The sequence below is a fragment of the Phocoena sinus genome, chromosome 20 (assembly GCF_008692025.1).
Source record: "Phocoena sinus isolate mPhoSin1 chromosome 20, mPhoSin1.pri, whole genome shotgun sequence".
NCBI lineage: Eukaryota > Metazoa > Chordata > Mammalia > Artiodactyla > Phocoenidae > Phocoena > Phocoena sinus.
The window spans coordinates 33,303,970-33,322,062 of NC_045782.1; the positions used below are offsets into that span (position 1 = coordinate 33,303,970).

The window sequence follows — 18,093 nt, forward strand, 5'->3', positions numbered from 1 at the left end:
GAGCCCTGGTCCAGGAAGATCCCACATGCCACAGAGCAACTAAGCCCGTGACCACAACTACTGAGCCTGTACTCTAGAGCCCACGAGCCAAAACTACTGAGCCTGCATGCCCCAACTACTGAAGCCCGAGCACCTAGAGCCTATGCTCTGCAACAAGAGAAGCCACCGCAAGGAGAAGCCTGTGCACCGCGACGAAGAGTAGCCCCCACTCTCCGCAACTAGAGAAGGCCCACACACAGCAACGAAGACCCAATGCAGCCCAAAATAAATAAATAAATTTATTATTTTTTTAAAAAAAGATACCATTGAGAGAAAATGGACAGAACTCAGTACATAAGGAAATGCAAAGTCCTATGCATCAAGAAGTCAAATGAAATCAAAAGGAAAATAATTGGGAAAATAACTATTAATGAAATGAAGGGGTATTAAATGAATTAATACCTTTAATTAATTATAAAAAACTTTAAAAAATCAATGTGGAAAAGATAACACATTGAAAAAAGATACACATGCCATGAAAAAGCAATTCCAAATGGCTAAGCGTAATGAAAAAAATGTCACCTCAACTAGAGATCAAAGATTTAGCTACAAGGATCCTCCTTATAACCATTATTTGGAAAAAGAGCAGAAACAACTTTAAGGTCCATACAGGAAGGGAAAGGCTAAATAATTATGAAGCAATCACACAGTATGTCTACAAACCACTAAAAATGATGTAAAATATTATCAGTAACATGGGAAAATGTCCATGTATAATAAGCAAAAAAAGTAGACTACAAAACATAATAGCATTTGTAGAATGATCTCGTTTTTGTAAAAAACACACCTGTTTATGGAGGACTATGTAAACAAAGACTTAAAATCATGTCCACATCATCTCTGGAAGGGTAGAACAGGGGTAGGAGAAAGCAGAGTGTTCTACTTTTAACTTGTCTTTTTTAATAATTTTATGTAGTAAATACATATGCTTTTTGTTTGCATAAGACATAAGTCAGTACCTTATCTTGAGCTACAAAAATGAGAAACGGTAAACACCAAAGAACAGAAGAGTGGGAAGTGAGGAATACCTTAAATTAGTGACTTAATCTCTCTCAAACAAAACCAAACACATAAATAAATCTCGCAAACAAAATCATCTTATTTGTAAGAAAAGGAGGGCAGGGATTTATTTCCTCCTTAAAGAAACAGGTATACACTGTAATATATACAGCTTTAAATCTGTCAATCATACCTCAATAAAGCTGGAGGTGGGGTGGAGAGTAAAATCTATTAAAAAAAACAACCAAACAAAAAAGAATAGGCAAAAGTTACTGAAAAAACAGTACTATGAAATTGCTTTTTCAGTGTTATTTATTGACTCAATGGCTTATGCTTAATCTTTAACCTAACCAACTTAATATGATAAAATTATACACTTTTTTCACCTCAGGATACTTAAAGCAACAAGGAAACACCTGCACTTACAGTCATGATAAAAAACAACTCCAACTCTTAACACCCAAATTTTACAACAGGCCCTGTTATCTTAGCTAAGCACTAAACTAAAATTCTTTTTTTCTCATCTGTAATATCTTTGAAACCAACTACACATTAAAAAAGGGTCAGGTGCCCTGAGAGAAAAGCAGCAGCTCAGTCTGGAAGCTACAGAGAAAGGCTATTACAATTCCCTCGCTGGTTCTTGCCCTTGTCCCATGGATAGGTTAGTTAAAAACAGGCAATCACTGCCTCTCCTGCCCCAACAACTGTGTCTGGACTAGGCAACTCTTTCCAACTAATAACTTTCATGATTTAACCAGTTCTAAGAAAAGTTCTTAGGCAAATCCAGGTAACTGGAGATAAGAGAACACTATCTAAAAGGCAGGATTCCTGAAGGCTGATCTTAAGCTTCCAAAGGAAGTTCATTCCTCACACACTCATATTCCCACAGGGCACCCTGAATCAAAGGAAGAAGTGAGAGCCACCAGTTCATCTCTTCCGGAAGATGATGGATAACTTTTCCAGTTAGTTAGTCACAATAGACGGTACTAACAGCCGCTAGGAATCTAGATGCTTTGAGAACACTTTCTAGTAATTCCAGGGATAGAAAAATCTCTTTAACTTTGGAATGAGACTCTTCGCAAGAGCACTGTCAGAGAGGTTATTAAGACAATGACATTCTGGCAGTGAAAAGCACAAAATGACTCTTCTGCTACCAAAATAGCTCTGAAAATTGTCTGCATTAATACCATAAGCAGGTGGCTATTCCACAATGAGAAAAGAAAAAGAAAAAAGTTAAGTAGTGGTGGTAAGTTAAGAAGTGTGGTAGTTAAAAAAAAGATGTAACACGTCAAGATCCAATAAACAGAGTTCCCCATTTCTCAAATGGAGCAACAGAAGTATACATTAAGTATGTGAAGCAACTGAGCTGGCAGAACCAGAAGTAGAAACCAGGATTAATTAACTTCTTGCTATAACAACTAGTCTACTAAACGATTTATCAGTGGTAACTATATGAAGCAGCATTCAGTAAATAAAAACAAGGAAGGCGGGCTTCCCTGGTGGCGCAGTGGTTGAGAGTCCGCCTGCCGATGCAGGGGACGCGGGTTCGTGCCCCGGTCTGGGAAGATCCCACATGCCGTGGAGCGGCTGGGCCCGTGAGCCATGGCCGCTGGGCCTGCGCGTCCGGAGCCTGTGCTCCGCGGCGGGAGAGGCCACAGCATTGAGAGGCCCGCGTAACGCAAAAAAAAAAAAAAAAAAAAAACAAGGAAGGCCACTTAGGAATTTGGCTTTCAGAGACACTTCTCTGACACAGCATCTGTTTCCTTCTGTTCCTGTGAAGCACTGGTCATACTGTACAAATTATTTTAGTAACTATCCTTGTGAAATCATATGGCCCAATCTGACTCAAAGTAGAACTGTAGGGACTTCCCTGGTGGTGCAGTGGTTAAGAATCCGCCTGCCAATGCAGGGGACACGGGTTGGAGCCCTGGTCCAGGAAGATCCCACATATGGTGAAGCAAATAAGCCTGTGCACCACAACTACTGAGCCTGTGCTCTAGAGCCCACAAGCCACAACTACGGTGGCTGCGTGCTGCAACTACTGAGGCTCGCGTGCCTAGAGTCCATGCTCTGCCACAAGAGAAGCCACCAAAATGAGAAGCCCCCATGCACCTCAACGAAGAGTAGCCCCCACTCGCCGCGACTAGAGAAAGCCCATGCGCAGCAATGAAGACCCAACGCAGCCAATTAAATAAATAAATAATTAAATAAAATGTCAAAAGAAAAAAAAAGCAGAATTGCACATAGTCAAGTAGTAAGAACAAATATGGAGCTCTGAATCCACAATATCGTTGTGCACAGAAGCCATCAATAATTGCAACAAACTTCTGAATGAGGAAAAACAACAGAGGCTTGGTGACTGATGAAGCAGTGCATTGTAAGTTGTAGCCCTTAATACCTACTGGAAGGCTGCAACCAAGCTAGAACCAATCTGCCCTCTAAGACCACAGAGAAGCTCTTCAGGAGGACTTCCAAGTAAAGATCAACTCCCTTCCCTAAAGCAGAAACCTGCTAGTCAACAGCCCTGCCTATGTGCACAGAAGTCCTGACAACTTTTCTGTCGTCTCATTTTTAGTATAAATAGGCAGCAATTTACTGTAAGTATGGTATACACTTCAATTAAAAAATCATAAATAGACATGCAACCATCACCATAAAATACTCCAGATAATTAAATTCAAACTGCAGAAACAAAACCAAAAACTGTAATTCACATCACAAGAGATTTAAGAAACTATTGCAACCACAAAAAAAGGAATGCTATGAAAAAGTACCCATAACAAGAAACAGCAATGAAGGGAGGCTGTATGGAAAGACGGCTGTGCAGAAGACAAGAAAGCAACCACCCAGACTGGAGTAAGGACTGGAAGGACAGAGGACTGGAAGAGAGAAGGGTCTAGAACAAAAGAAGTTTTATTAATTTGATATTATGCTTGAAAAGCTGGAAGAAGATAGGAGTGCAATGAAGGCACAATGAAATTAAAAAAAAAAACAAAGGCCATTATAAACTACAGAAAAAACAAAAGCCTTTATAAGAAAGAAAATGCAATCATTTGATTGTGTAGGCTCTACATATTTACAGGCATAATACGCACAGCAAGCTTTGCAAGACTCTAGTTGATAGAACAAGAAATAAAGGTATGTTACCTCAATTTACAAAGATAATACAGGAACAAAAACCACATGATAGAACTATACAGGGGATCTATACAGAACGGTAGAAGTAGGAATGATGGAGTATATGAACTAAGTTGCTTCTCTCATAGCGGAAAGTTAATACACAATGTTTACAATTGGTAAATCAATAAATAGTAGCATAAGGATATTAGAGATATGGAAGTAATCAAAATAACTAAAATTAGGAACAGAGTTAAACATGATTCCCTCGGGAAAGAGACGGACCAGGGACAGCTGTTTTTCATTAAAAATTCTTTAATATTTTAACAATGTGCTTTATTATTTTGATAAATTTAAAAATGTATTTTTTAATTTAAACTTAAAAATGTAAGAAAAGAGGTGAAGAGAATACCCAGAGTCCCACAACGTGATCACAACTACCACGGGACACTTGCCTCCACCTTGATGGCACACCGTCCAATGGCCCGCACAGCTTTGCGCACAAAGTCGACGTCCACCTCTGTGGCATATTCCTTCAGTTCTGCCAGGACCTGTTAAAAATCCATGAAGTGAACAATCATTAAGGATTCTCCAACAGCAATTTCATGGCCTAGGTTTTTCTGAAGGCCAGATCTTAAGATCTAAGTTATTAGATCTTAACTTGAATCTACTTTAAGTCTGACCTGAGCAATGTTGGCTTGGGATGCCAAACGAATCATGATGTCCAATTTCTCTAGTTTCACATAGATGGGATCATTGTACTTCACAAAGAAAACTTTGATCTCCTGCTTCAAGATTTCAGGCCTGTGGTACACAGAAACACAAGGTAAGTAAGGTGAGGCATATATTGATATATCCTTCTGAGTCTGCATTAGTACCTAACCTGTGCTTCTCTGCTCTCCATTCACACACTCCACTCCAGGGGGAAAAAACTCACAAACTTCCTCTACATCCCTCTAACCAGATCCATCTGGCAGACTATTTTTATGCTTTTTAAGGAGTAAAGTATATATTGCCAAGAAGAACCACTGGAAGGACAACCACCTGATCTAAATTACAGCCTGAACCATATTAAGCAGACACTAGCTATCATACAACTAAGAGTTCCTTCAGAAAAGAGACTAAATTGTAGAGCAACACCAAGCATTCATTGTAGGAACACTCTAAAATCAACTGTTAGCCTCCTGACCCTGGGCAAGTTGCTCTACCATACAGTATTTTCATTTCCATAGATTAAACAGAGTTTTAACACAGTCCTCTTTAATAATGATGTTATTAAATAAGTTTAATTCAAAATTACAAACACTTTAATCACCAATTCATTTTTTCCCAACCTTTTCTGGACGATCAGGTTGATGTTCCTCAGGGCGACGTACTGCACCTCTGGCTCCCCAGACAGCAAAGTGACAAGTGGAGGGGCCAACTTCTTCAGCAGCATATTGTAGTAGTCAGAGTCCTTGGGTAACAACTCTAGAAATTTCATTAGGACTTTTACTGCTGAAAGCACCACTGCTGAGTTGGCATGAGATAGCCGAGGAGTTACCCGCTCACAGATACTGAGGACAGAAAATGAAAATTAGTACCTTAAATTATAATTTCTTTGCTCAATCCAACCTATAAGGTAATGTTGTCAGAGGCTCTCATGGCCCAGGTATAAAGAAATTAGAAAAGCAGTTAGAAAAGTCAAAACTCCATACATAGGTAAATTTGGGATCTAACACTGCGGACGCCTCAATCCCAGCAAACTACAAACAGAGCAGGGATATCAGAAGACTTTAGGAAACCAGCAATAAGGGATGTTCAAACTGGAAGGGAACTAGCCAATACCCCAAACACCTGAAGCTCACACCATTTACCTTCCTATTTTATAGTCCTCTCTGTCTCCCCATACTATGTAAGGGCTCCCTGCCTCACAGCCCATTTCTCCTCAGCCTATAGGAAGTCAAATTAAGCATTCTGAGAGTTATTTCATAGTGAGAGATATCAACCAACTGTGGCTGAAGTTTCACTATAAGATGCGGAAGGAGATGGGCTGACAGGGAAAACCACCCAACCTCTTGCATTCAGCATAATAGGGAATCTCGGGAAGGGTGTTTGTTTGTTTGTTTGTTTTTAACAACACGACACCACTGCAATACTCTCTCAACCTCATCCCCTTCTCCCAGTCCCTGCCACCTACACTTAAATGTCTCATAAAATACAGAATATTTAGTTATCCATTGAGGGTTCTTCAGAAATTAACCTAATTTTGATAGCTCTTAGGCAACGTGAGTGGCTAGCTGACTCAGTTAAGGACACAAGGTAAGTAAGCTGTGTTTCTCTCCCTTCCTCCTGTATCTACTTGGCTGACTCCCTGACCTACTTTAGGTATTTATACAAATGCTACCTTCCCAGGGAGACCTTTCCTGACCACCCAGCATTTGTTAGATCTCCTCCTTACTTTATCTTTCTTGTTAGCACTTATCATCATCTGACCTATTATATGCTGTATTACGTATACATTTTATATATACTTCTGCCCTATCCCTCAGAATAAGTGTTCCATAAGAGCTATGATTTTTGTCTGTCCACTGCTATATCCTCAGAGCCTAGAACAATGCCTGGCATACAGCATGGGCTCAATAAATACTTGCTGAGTGAATGAGTAAGTGTGAGATGTCAATGACCAAGAGAAAATAAAATTGTATGTAAAGTTCTTTCCAGAAGATATTTGTACTTTCAGTGATGGAAAGAAACTATCAGGGTGAGCTTTGATTAAATCCAGAGGGAACAATTTCCCAGACGAGTGAAGAGCACTTACATTATAGTAGCTCGAGCTTTAGCCGGGCAAGGAAGGTTCCTATCTACCATAATTAAAATGAAGAGGCAGGGCTTCCCTGGTGGCGCAGTGGTTGAGAGTCCGCCTACCAACGCAGGGGACACGGGTTCGTGCCCCAGTCCGGGAAGATCCCACATGCCGCGGAGCGGCTGGGCCCGTGAGCCATGGCCGCTGAGCCTGTGCGTCCGGAGCCTGTGCTCCGCAACAGGAGAGGCCACAGCGATGAGAGGCCCGCGTATCGCAAAAGAAAATAACAATAATAAATAAAATAAAATAAAATGAAGAGCCAACAATTCTTCAGAATTGTTTTGCCTAGTACAGTGCCTATATACACAAAATGCTCAATAAAAACTGATGATACCTCCAATTCTGTAAACTAAAATGTATGTATGTGTATATGAAATTTAGTAGTCAGTATCTGATAGTCAAAGAAAATCTGCAACACTAAAGTGGTAGAGAGCTGAGCAGAACAATCCAGGTGTGCCTTCCAAAATCTTCTCCAAATTCAGACTGATGAGATTCCTGTATCTAACGGAAGACACCATACATTTTGCTGGCTCCAACACAGTTCCTCTAGTATTAATTATAGGTATAAGGCAGCTCAATAACTAGTATCAAGCCAAGCCACTTACTATGTATGTAAAAGAACGAAAATTTTGTTACTACAGTGAGAGACGCTCAAAAAACCTTTGTTTGCCAAATGGCTAGGAATTGCTGTATGGGAGATGTGAGACCATGATGAGGGAGAGTTTCTTCAGAGGGCTGTAACTATACTGTTCAAAGAAGAAATGAAAAATACACATCTCCTCTTAGGAAGAGCTATTTTTTGCATGGTTTACTCTACCACCTAAAATGTTCCTAAATACATTGAGAAAATACCACAGGATAGCAATATATATCCCATAAGCCACTGATTTTCCCAACGTAACAGACCCTTATTCTAATACAGACTTACTAGAAATTATTGAACCGGGCAAGACTCCTAGATACTATCCAGAAAAACAGACTGACCTCTGAGCCTCCCGGTCATCTTTAGGGTTGTAATTAGACAGGCAGTCCAGGATGAAAATCTGGCCCCATTCGGTACACTCATTCAGGGCTGTCAGTAGCTTATTAATGTTCTGTGGGTTCAGATCGAGTAAGTTGCTGTTTGGGTGAGATTCACTGATTTCAGATAATGCTGCTACAGCATTAGCCACCACCTGGGAAAGAAGCAGATACGACCTTGATTTGTCAAGAACAGTACAACTATTTCTCTGGATCACTTCATAGATCTCAACCCATAACCATTCCTGAACATTTTACGCAGTCAGCTAGAAAGAGATATACTGCTTTCAAAACGTATAATAAACCACCAATGATGGCATATATAGCTTCCTCGTGGTCAGGCAACACAGAATTAAAACAATTCACATATTAGCAGAGAGTCCCTCATGACTTACTATTAAAACAATAATAATTTTAACAGTAGTCAAAACTATCAGTAGAATTAAGACACATGAACAGCTGTAAAAGAAGTGAAGGTTAGGGACTTCCCTGGCGGTCCAGTGGTTAAGACTCGTGCTTCCACTGCAGGGGGGCATGGGTTCGATCCCTGGTTGGAAAACTAAGATCCCACATGCCTCGCAGGCAAAACAAAACAAAAAACACAAAACAGTGATGTTTAAATATGAAACATGTACATTAGGCAATGGAAAGAAATATCTAGGCCAAACAATTTTATATGTGTATGGGTGTGCATGTACTGGGGGGGGGGGGTGGGAGATGATACTTCAGGTGTCAATCACACCTTAAGTCTCAGAGTAAGAAAATGTGACCTTGAAACCATAGTTCACTGTAACATGATGTTGGGAAAGCACATAATCTCTGTGAAAATCAATTTCCTCGTCTGAAAATGGGATAATTTAATCCCCCTCACAGATTAGCTTTAGTTTGAGGATAAAATCAGATGGCTTATGTATAAGTGCTTTCTACAAAGCCTTATACAAAGTTAAGGTGGCAATATTACCATAATTCATCAAGACTAAGTTGCACAGTTTTTCATATTAACATCTCCGAAGTTGGGATATATTTAATAATCAACGGCATGTCAGTTTAATAGGAGGTATTTTTCTTTCTACGTTAATACAGGAAATAATAATGCATCTTAGAATCAATGAAATATGGTACCTCAAATGTATCCTTAACTCAGGCAGTATAATAAATGAAAAATTGCTACCAAATATAAGAAAGTACACTTGTATCCTGACTTACAGACCCAGAAATCCATACTAGCTGCAAGAAAAAAAAAGTGGACACTTTAACAAAATTACAGATTATGTCTAATTTAACTAAGAAATCTACAACCAATGAATGTTTAAAGTAATTTTAAGATTATAAAGACACCCAAAAATAAACAAAACAGACAAAAAACTATAGCTCTGTACAAATGAATTTAAAACCACATTTTGCAGTGAGGCTCTCAACTGTCGCTAAATATTAGCACAGTAAGGCTATATATAAATATTCTGTAAGCATAAAGAGATGCAATAGGTAGCAGCTTCATTAATTATGTATATTGAAAAGATTCTCAGAAATGTCAACTCGTTTTTAGTTCTGACTGAAGTCCCTGTTAAAAGCTTGAGAAACTAAGAGTTATATGATTATCCTTTTGCTAGCAAGAGAAGAAACATAATGGTCACAGTTTAGCTATTGATTTTAATATCCATATCACTTGGGTACTCCGCAGATTATCCCAGTATATGATTTTACCTAGAAGATAAATTCTAGAGAATATGGTTTTTTAAATCAAATAATACATTCATGACAGTATCCATTAACTAAGATAATGATGCCACAAATGGAATCGCCTTCAGTTATAACTTAGTGATCAGGACAAAAAATTCCAAGATGAAAAAAATCAAAGGTTCACTTGGTAAGTATGATTATGGATATAATATTCTATTGTTATTAAGACAAATCGAGAAGGATTATCTAGTTCACCTATCACATGATAGCATGCATGAGGTTCTTTCCTGACTTAATTTTTGTTTGCCAACCACACCATCAAGCATGGCCTTTAGTAAAAATTAAAAAGCATGAAAAGTGAAACAATAATCTCCACCATCTCAGTGCTTTACAGGCAGGGAAAAGGTACTGTGTTTCCCCTGTATAATACAATTAATACACTGGATTACAGGATAAAGGATCAAAATGTCACACTGGAAGAACAAATGCCTGTTTTCCTCTCTTGCTGCCAACACATGCCGTCTTGGTTACCAGTTCGTCCAAAACCAATGTCCTGTCACAACTTACCATTTCTGCCAGTCAATTTTTTTTAATGTTAAAAAAAATTAAGTATGAGGTCTGTTAACAGGAAATGTTGAACAGAATGAACAATTAGAATTCCTCTGCTAACATCACAGGTAACTGGAAATTAAACCAAGTATATAATGCAGCTAATGAAGTATATGTTCTGGTGGTAAAACAGGCAATTTTCACTTACTATCACATTAAAACAAGAAAAGAAACAGGGAAAAGTAAATCTAATTAAAAGATCCAGAGAGATCAGATTATATGATTATGTTTAGAAAAGTCTGCATGGGGAAAAAAGATCACTGCCAAATGGCCACTGAGCCAATGACTGACCAGAGATACACCCCCAATAACAAAACTCTACTGCTATTCCTCTAAAATTCCTTCTATTCTACCTTTCCACTTTCATCTCCTAATCTTCACATTCATACTGCTAAGTTTTCAGAAATATACTGTGTGGGCCCATAAAGAGCTGCTCAGAGTTCTCCTGGTCAGTAAGCCATGCTAATCTCACTCTAATGGAAACTCAAAATGAGCATCGAATCTCAAGCAGGCAAAGACTGACTTCAAGACAGCAGCTGGGTAGCTGGGGTATACAGGACAACTCACCTGTCTCTGTGTTTCTTTGGAATTTTGTATAGAATGTAGTACATATATTATCTGTTTGTAAAAATAAACTTTAAAAATAATGGATTGAAACATGATTTACTTCCTCTTCCCTGAGAGTTTTCTCCAAACAATAATTCATTATCAAAAGAAAAAATCTGACTCTTGCAGTAACTGCCCTGGTTTACTAGTGTATTAAAACAAAGGTTATGTCTCTTTCTCTTGTACCATCACTTTGAATCTGAACTAAGAAAAACAGGCATAACATTTTCCCCCCTAGAAAACTGGCAGTTCTTTTAGGAAACACTGCCATGAAGAGAACAATGGCCTTTTAATTATAATTTCAGAAAAACTGGAGTTCCCAAGAAAGAAAGGGGTTTCTAAAGGAAGTTTTGCTTTAAAAATGGATTTATAAATAGGGTTTAAGTGAGTTTTCTCAGCACACTGGTTGATTTACAAAAAGCTGGCATCTAGGCTACAAAGGAACATATCCCATAGCATCAAAAAAAAATTTTTTTTAATTCATCTTGCCTCCCAATTATGGTAAATTCTGTTCTTTGGAAGACTGCAATGAAACATTCCTCCTCCCCATCCCACCCCTACCCCCTGTAGACCTAATATAATATGTATACTTTACAGATACAGATATTAAACACAAACATATACATACATACAGAAGTATGCATGCACGTGCATGTGTAAAATCACACTCAACACTAGACAAATTTTTCTCTATCCTAACTACAGACTTCCCTTCAATTTGACAGTTCATTGTGGACCCTTAGAGTCTGCTGATTTTTTTTTTTAACGTAAGCAATTTGTGTTCTGACTTACTTTATACTATGCCTAATAGAATTGGACAAAGAGATAAAAGACAGTAATAGCTAAAACTTACTGAACACTTACTATGCCATTTACCTTCCCAGCAACTCTAAGGTAGTTGCTATCAAAATCCACCTATTACCGATAAGGAAATAGGCTTAAAAATGAATTTATAAATAGGATTAGAGAAATTCAGTGACTTGCTTAGCCAACAAAGCTGGAAAGGGAAAATGCTTGAATACAAACTCAAGGCCTGGGGCTTCCCGGGTGGCGCAGTGGTTGGGAGTCCGCCTGCCGATGCAGGGGACATGGGTTCGTGCCCTGGTCTGGGAGGATCCCTGAGCCATGGCCACTGGGCCTGCGAGTCTGGAGCCTGTGCTCCGCAGCGGGAGAGGCCACAATAGTGAGAGGCCTGTGTACCGCAAAAAAAAAAAAAAAAAAAGAAACAAACTCAAGGCCTGTATCTGATTCTAGTGTCTGAGTACTAATCACTCTGCCGCCTGCATTTATAGAAGTTCCAAGAGCTGTGAACTTCAAATGGGGGAAAGGGAAAGAAAAATCGGAGCTGGGGAGAATAATATAATCAAAACATTATTTCCAGGCAGATTTATACAAGGAGAAAAATGTATTCTCCTACTTTATATATTTCAGAGATAATCACATCCTAGCAGCACTTCAAAGAGGCAAGATTTACTATCCAGCTATATAAAATCTGATTTATAAGCTACCCCTGTCTCATATGCAGCAATTCTGAGGACATAAATTTGACATTACTTTTTTTATTTTTATTTTTTTGGCTGCGCCCTGCGGCTTGTGGGATCTTCTTCCCTGCAAGTGGAGTCTTAACCACTGGACCACCAGGGAAGTCCCAGACCTCATTTTTTTTTTTTTTTAAGGAGCAAGCTGGAGTGGTGGGTATGATTAAAATAAAAATGATCCTGTAAAAAAAGAACTCTAGAAGGAAATCTAGATATACATTGGGAGTAGAGTATCACAGACAGAAGTTCCTTTAGGAGAAATCTCTCACACATTTCCCTGTCCCTTTGAATGATCTAATTTCACTCATTTTCATAGCCTCAGAACCCAAGAAAGATAGCACTTCCCAATATAGTGACTTCCTCCTATTAACTATATTTAGAAGACTTTCATTTCTAGCAATGACCTTCAAGGTCACACACTCTGAACAAACACTTCAATTTTCCCACTCAATTTACAATCGTTTTGGCTGCTGCCCCTGAAGACCTGAATAAATTGAACGCAGTAGAATAACTGACCGAAACTATTATAATGGAAAATAAAGGTGATTTGCATACTTTTATCCTCTAGAAAATCAGCAACGGTTCAGAATCTCACTTTCTTCTTTATGTAATTGCCTCAAATAACACGTTAAATCACAGGGCATTTATTCTAAGCATGTTTCAGTCATTATCATCTCCTTAAGAACAAAATGACTAGACTTCCCTGGTGGCGCAGTGGTTAAGAATCCACCTGCCAATGCAGGAGACACGGGTTCGATCCCTGGTCTGGGAAGATCCCACATGCTGCAGAGCAACTAAGCCCATGTGCCACAGCTACTGAGCCTGTGCTCTAGAGCTCTCGAGCCACAACTACTGAGCCCGTGTGCTGCAACTACTGAAGCCCATGCACCGCAACTACTGAGCCCACATGCCACAACTGCTGAAGCCCCCATGCCTAGAGCCCATGCTCCGCAACAAGAGAAGCCACTGCAATGAGAAGCCCACGCACCGCAACGAAGAGCAGCCCCCGCTCTCCACAACTAGAGAAAGCCTGCGTGTAGCAACGAAGACCCAACGCAGCCAATATAAGTAAATAAATAAAAATTTTAAAATGCATTTTTTTAAAAAAAAGAATACAATGACTATACGGTACCAGTTAATTTTACAGTCATGCTTTAATCCAAGACACTGTCCAGACTGCCAACTAATAATATGCTGACTACATGTGACATTCTGTAATGTTCCGTTTTTTTCCCCCATCTTCTTTCCCAGAATGAGGAAGCTAAGTGAACACATCTACCTAGTGGAGTCAACACATCCCATTACAGCAAGAAAGTCTGAATATCTGGTAACAAGTAAGATTTAAAAATTAGACTCAATAAAACTCATTACTTACTTAAGGGGCTTACATAAGTAGCTTAAGATGTGTTTTGATGAAATGTGAATATTCACAAAGCTAAAACACTACAAATAAATATCTACAAATGGACAAAAGGCACTCCTAAGAAGCCAAGAGTTACTTGGCCCACCAGCCCTAAAATCACACAAAAGCATGCTGCAAAATGAACAAAACAAAAAATTTATTATTACACCATTATCTCCCTTTTGAGAGTAAGTAATCCCCTGCCAAATTAGAGCCCTGAGATCATTTTAAAAGGGACACTGGGCTTCCCTGGTGGCGCAGTGGTTGAGAGTCCGCCTGCCGATGCAGCGGACACGAGTTCGTGCCCCGGTCCGGGAAGATCCCACATGCCGCAGAGCGGCTGGGCCCGTGAGCCATGGCCGCTGAGCCTGTGCGTCCGGAGCCTGTGCTCCGCAACGGGAGAGGCCACAACAGTGAGAGGCCCGCATACCGGAAAAAAAAAAAAAAAAAAAAAAAAAAAAAAAAAAAAAAAAGGGACACTAAGAAATGAATAAGCCGTGATCTTTCACTACACTACTGAATTACTATGTACAACAGATCCAGTTTTCAGGAAGTTGCCTACGAAAACTGCTTTAGGCATATCCTTGAACAATTATCTTTTAAAAGTAATCCTGCAATGATGTGTTAAGTAATACTGCAAATAGATTTACTTCATTTGTGGATAAGCTGCCCTCAGAATCACCCTAAAAAATAATGCCTGGCTTTAAATAATGTATACAAAAGAATTAAGTATCTTTGGGACTTCCCTGGTGACACAGTGGTTAAGATATTAACCCTTCTAAAATCACTAATAACCAGCACCACGATCACTATACAATAAAGAAACATTTGTTATTATTAAGGGCTTACTCTATACCAGGTTCACTATTAAGTGCTTTGCAAGCCCTCTTTTATTTTTCACAACGATCCAATGATAGAGGCACTGTTTATAATCTCCATTTTGTAGACGAGGATACCGAGATGTTTAGGGAGACCACCAAGCTAAGAATGGCAGACCAGGATACAAATCCAAGTCTGGTTGGTTTCAGAGCCTGAGTTTTAACCCTCATGTGTTAGTACTGGAGCGAAAAAAAAAAAAAAAGTTCACAGTTACAAAGCACTTTTCTGTTTTTGAGATACTTTCATGAAGAGTGAATCAACTCTTTATAAAAGGAAGTGATTAAATGCAATTTGGTATGCTGGATTGAATCCTGGAATAGCAAAAGGATATTTGTGTTCAAACAGGTGAAATAAAATCTGTACTTCAGTTTATAGTGATGTACCAACGCCAATTTCTTAGTTTTGACAAAGGTACCATGGTTATGTAAGATGTTAACATTAAGTAAAACTGTGTGAAGATAGGTATATGAGAACTTTCTGTACGGTCTTTGCAACTTTTCTCTAAATCTAAAAACCCGCCCCCAAAATGAGATTAAAAAAAAACCCAAAAACCTAAGTTAGTAATAACTGATAAAATGAAAACTGATGATTAAAATTCCTAAGGTGAGAATACACATAAAAAGATCTCCACAAAGTCTATCATAAAGGAAAACAAAAATTGTTTCCTTCCTCTGCAAGAATTTAAAAACCGAAAAGCACTGAGATGGGCACTTGCCCTTATAACAGAGCAGCCTCCAATGATTCCACTTACTCAACACTCTGATCCTGCAGAAATTACCAGCAACTCATCTTTTAGTACCAAATACAACATTACTTACTTGGGGCATCCAGACACAGACTGAGCGAACATGTTACCTCCTACATCATTCTTACCCAGTGCCTACCACATACTGACACTCTCACACATGCCTAAATTCTACCAGCTCTGGTACTCCTTTATGGACGCCGGGCACGAAGAGCATCACTCATTTCTAATTTCGCTTCCATATAATATTTTAATTTTATAACTATTCTCCTATTTATTGATATATATTTAGGGATAACAGAATTCATATAATTAAAGTACTAAATTAAGTGAGGTCATTAATAGATGATTTAACGTTGCCCACGAGGACAACAAACATATTCTGACAAAAATCCTTCTCAAATTTACAAAGTGATCTAGAGAGACTTCAGTTTTTCAACATTTATCATCTCAAACTGACAGCAAACCACCACAAACCTTCTAAAGCCTAACTAGAAATTACAATAATCAGAAAGTACGTCACGTTAGATCTGTTTCTCAAGAATAGCTGTCATATGTTAAGCATTTACTATATGTCAGGCATTATTTAAGTTTTTGAAACAAATTAGTCCTTCATGTTGTTGTAGGGGGCTCCCTGTGCACTGCAGGATGTTTAAAGTATCCTTGAACTCTACCTACTAGATGCCAGTAGCAACCTTCCCATCAGTTGTGACAACCAAAAGTGTTTCCTGACAATGCCAACTGTCTCCCAGGAAGCAAAATCGCCCCCAGTTGAGAACCACTGTCATAATCTCATGTGGCTTCTACATGCTGGCTAGCACATGGATAAAATACATACTTTTTCTGAGAAAAAAAATGTTACTTTTCATAAAACAGCTTTCCAAAATAAGTTCATATTAAAAGAAGCTGGCAGTAACTAGAACCGTTGCTAAAGGCCATACCGGGCCAAGTTCTGAGAGCATGCTGCTTGTGCAGAAAAACCCTCAACAAACGAAAATATGTTTCTGGGGGTTTTTTTGTTTTTGTTTTTTTAACTAATTCAGTAGTCTGTGCTTTGGCAGACAGGACAGAGCAATGGAAGAAGGGCATTCCCAGGGGCAGTTCTCAGAGTGATGGTAGAACTCAGAAGGCTTAGAAGACAAGATCAAAGGGGCTAAGCCGCTGAGCCAAAGGATTTAGGAGACCTGAGCTCACAAACAAAAAGCAAAGTACGTGTGGTGGGGCTGTCAAGAGAGTCTCTGGAGTGGCAGATTCTGGTGTAAACATTAACTGAAGTTGGAATACCTCAAAATGCCTCTAAGAGAGAAAAGAAAAACTGCAGTAAGGAGGGAAAATCCTAATGTATGGGCAAAAGCTAGAGAATTATCACTATCACCCAGAAGTGTATCTTTCTTGCAAATGTCAATTTAGTGAGACAGAATTCTCAAAACTCTGATTATTTGTGAAGAAATCATAGCTATTTTCCTCTCGTGCCAAAGTGCTTCCTCATTCTGAATACGTTTACGTTCAAAATAATGGACTAATAAATCTGTGTCTGGAAATAAGTTTAGCTTTCATTCCTTCAGAAAGATTTTACCATATGAACCTGTATAGCTATCAAAGGGGTCAGAACCCTTTAAATTAATATTGTAGCAATAATGTTAACCTTTGCCTAATGTCTACTTCATAATCACAGCAGCAGCAGCCATCATTTCATGAACTCTCATAAGCCAGGCACTTTCACAGATGCTTTTTATGCAAGAGCTCAATTAATACTCCTAATGACTCTCTAAGTTGGTACCTCTCACTCTACAGAAGAGGAAACAGACTCAGGGAGGTTAACCTAGGACTTAACAGTGAGAATTTTTTTACTTCAAACTATCTTTTCTCTTTCAAGTAGTATTTCATGGAAAGTCAGTTTTAACTAAAGTATAAAATGGTAAAAACAACTGCAGGAAAATGAGGTGTGTGAGATTCCCCCATAAAAGACAGGAAATGAAAATATAATAAAGTCCTATTACTTGTAGCAACGCAGACTACCAGGAATCAACCTGAAGGTCAACATAACCCCAAGAGTAGTCAGATTTTTATCAACATGCTACCCTCCAATTTCAAAGTCATTTCTCCAGATGTTCTGGTGCTTTCACATCTAGGATGCCCTTCTAAAGTGAGCTACAAGAAAACCACTAAGGCAGAACACCCTAGAAGCATTAATTCCTTTTGCAAGAGGCTCTGATATTTGCTGGTACAGTGCTGCCACCATGTGGAGCAACTTCTGAAAAAGTGGAACAAATTCCCCCTCAAGAACAGTAAAATAGGACTCATACCCCTCATCAGATTAAGAGGATTTGGAAGATTTCCATAGTAAAACAGTTCTCAGGTAATTAATGCCTTTATCCGTTCAAAATTTTAACCATTTTGAGAAAACGAAACAGTTCTAAACATGTTGTATATGTATACTCATGAAGGCAGTGACCAGTAATGGCTATTGGGACTCAGACCTAGGTTAGAATTCTGGCTACATTACCACTAGCTGTATGACTTTGTGATTATTCTTTTTCTTTTTTTTTTTTTTTTTTGCGGTACGCGGGCCTCTCACTGTTGTGGCCTCTCCCATTGCGGAGCACAGGCTCCG

The 18,093-nt window shown here is 38.9% G+C and overlaps 1 protein-coding gene across 10 annotated transcripts in view; it reads right to left on the reverse strand.

Annotated features, from left to right (window-relative positions):
- AP2B1 (adaptor related protein complex 2 subunit beta 1) overlaps positions 1–18,093 on the reverse strand; it is a 124,781-nt gene that overhangs the window by 79,882 nt on the left and 26,806 nt on the right. For all 10 annotated transcript variants that reach the window (XM_032616610.1, XM_032616605.1, XM_032616611.1 and 7 more), the window contains 4 exons: positions 7,985–8,175; positions 5,490–5,711; positions 4,839–4,959; positions 4,611–4,706 (listed from right to left, as the gene is read on the reverse strand). In XM_032616610.1, coding sequence (XP_032472501.1) covers positions 4,611–4,706; positions 4,839–4,959; positions 5,490–5,711; positions 7,985–8,175 — 630 coding nt within the window. The remainder of the gene's footprint in view (positions 1–4,610; positions 4,707–4,838; positions 4,960–5,489; positions 5,712–7,984; positions 8,176–18,093) is intronic.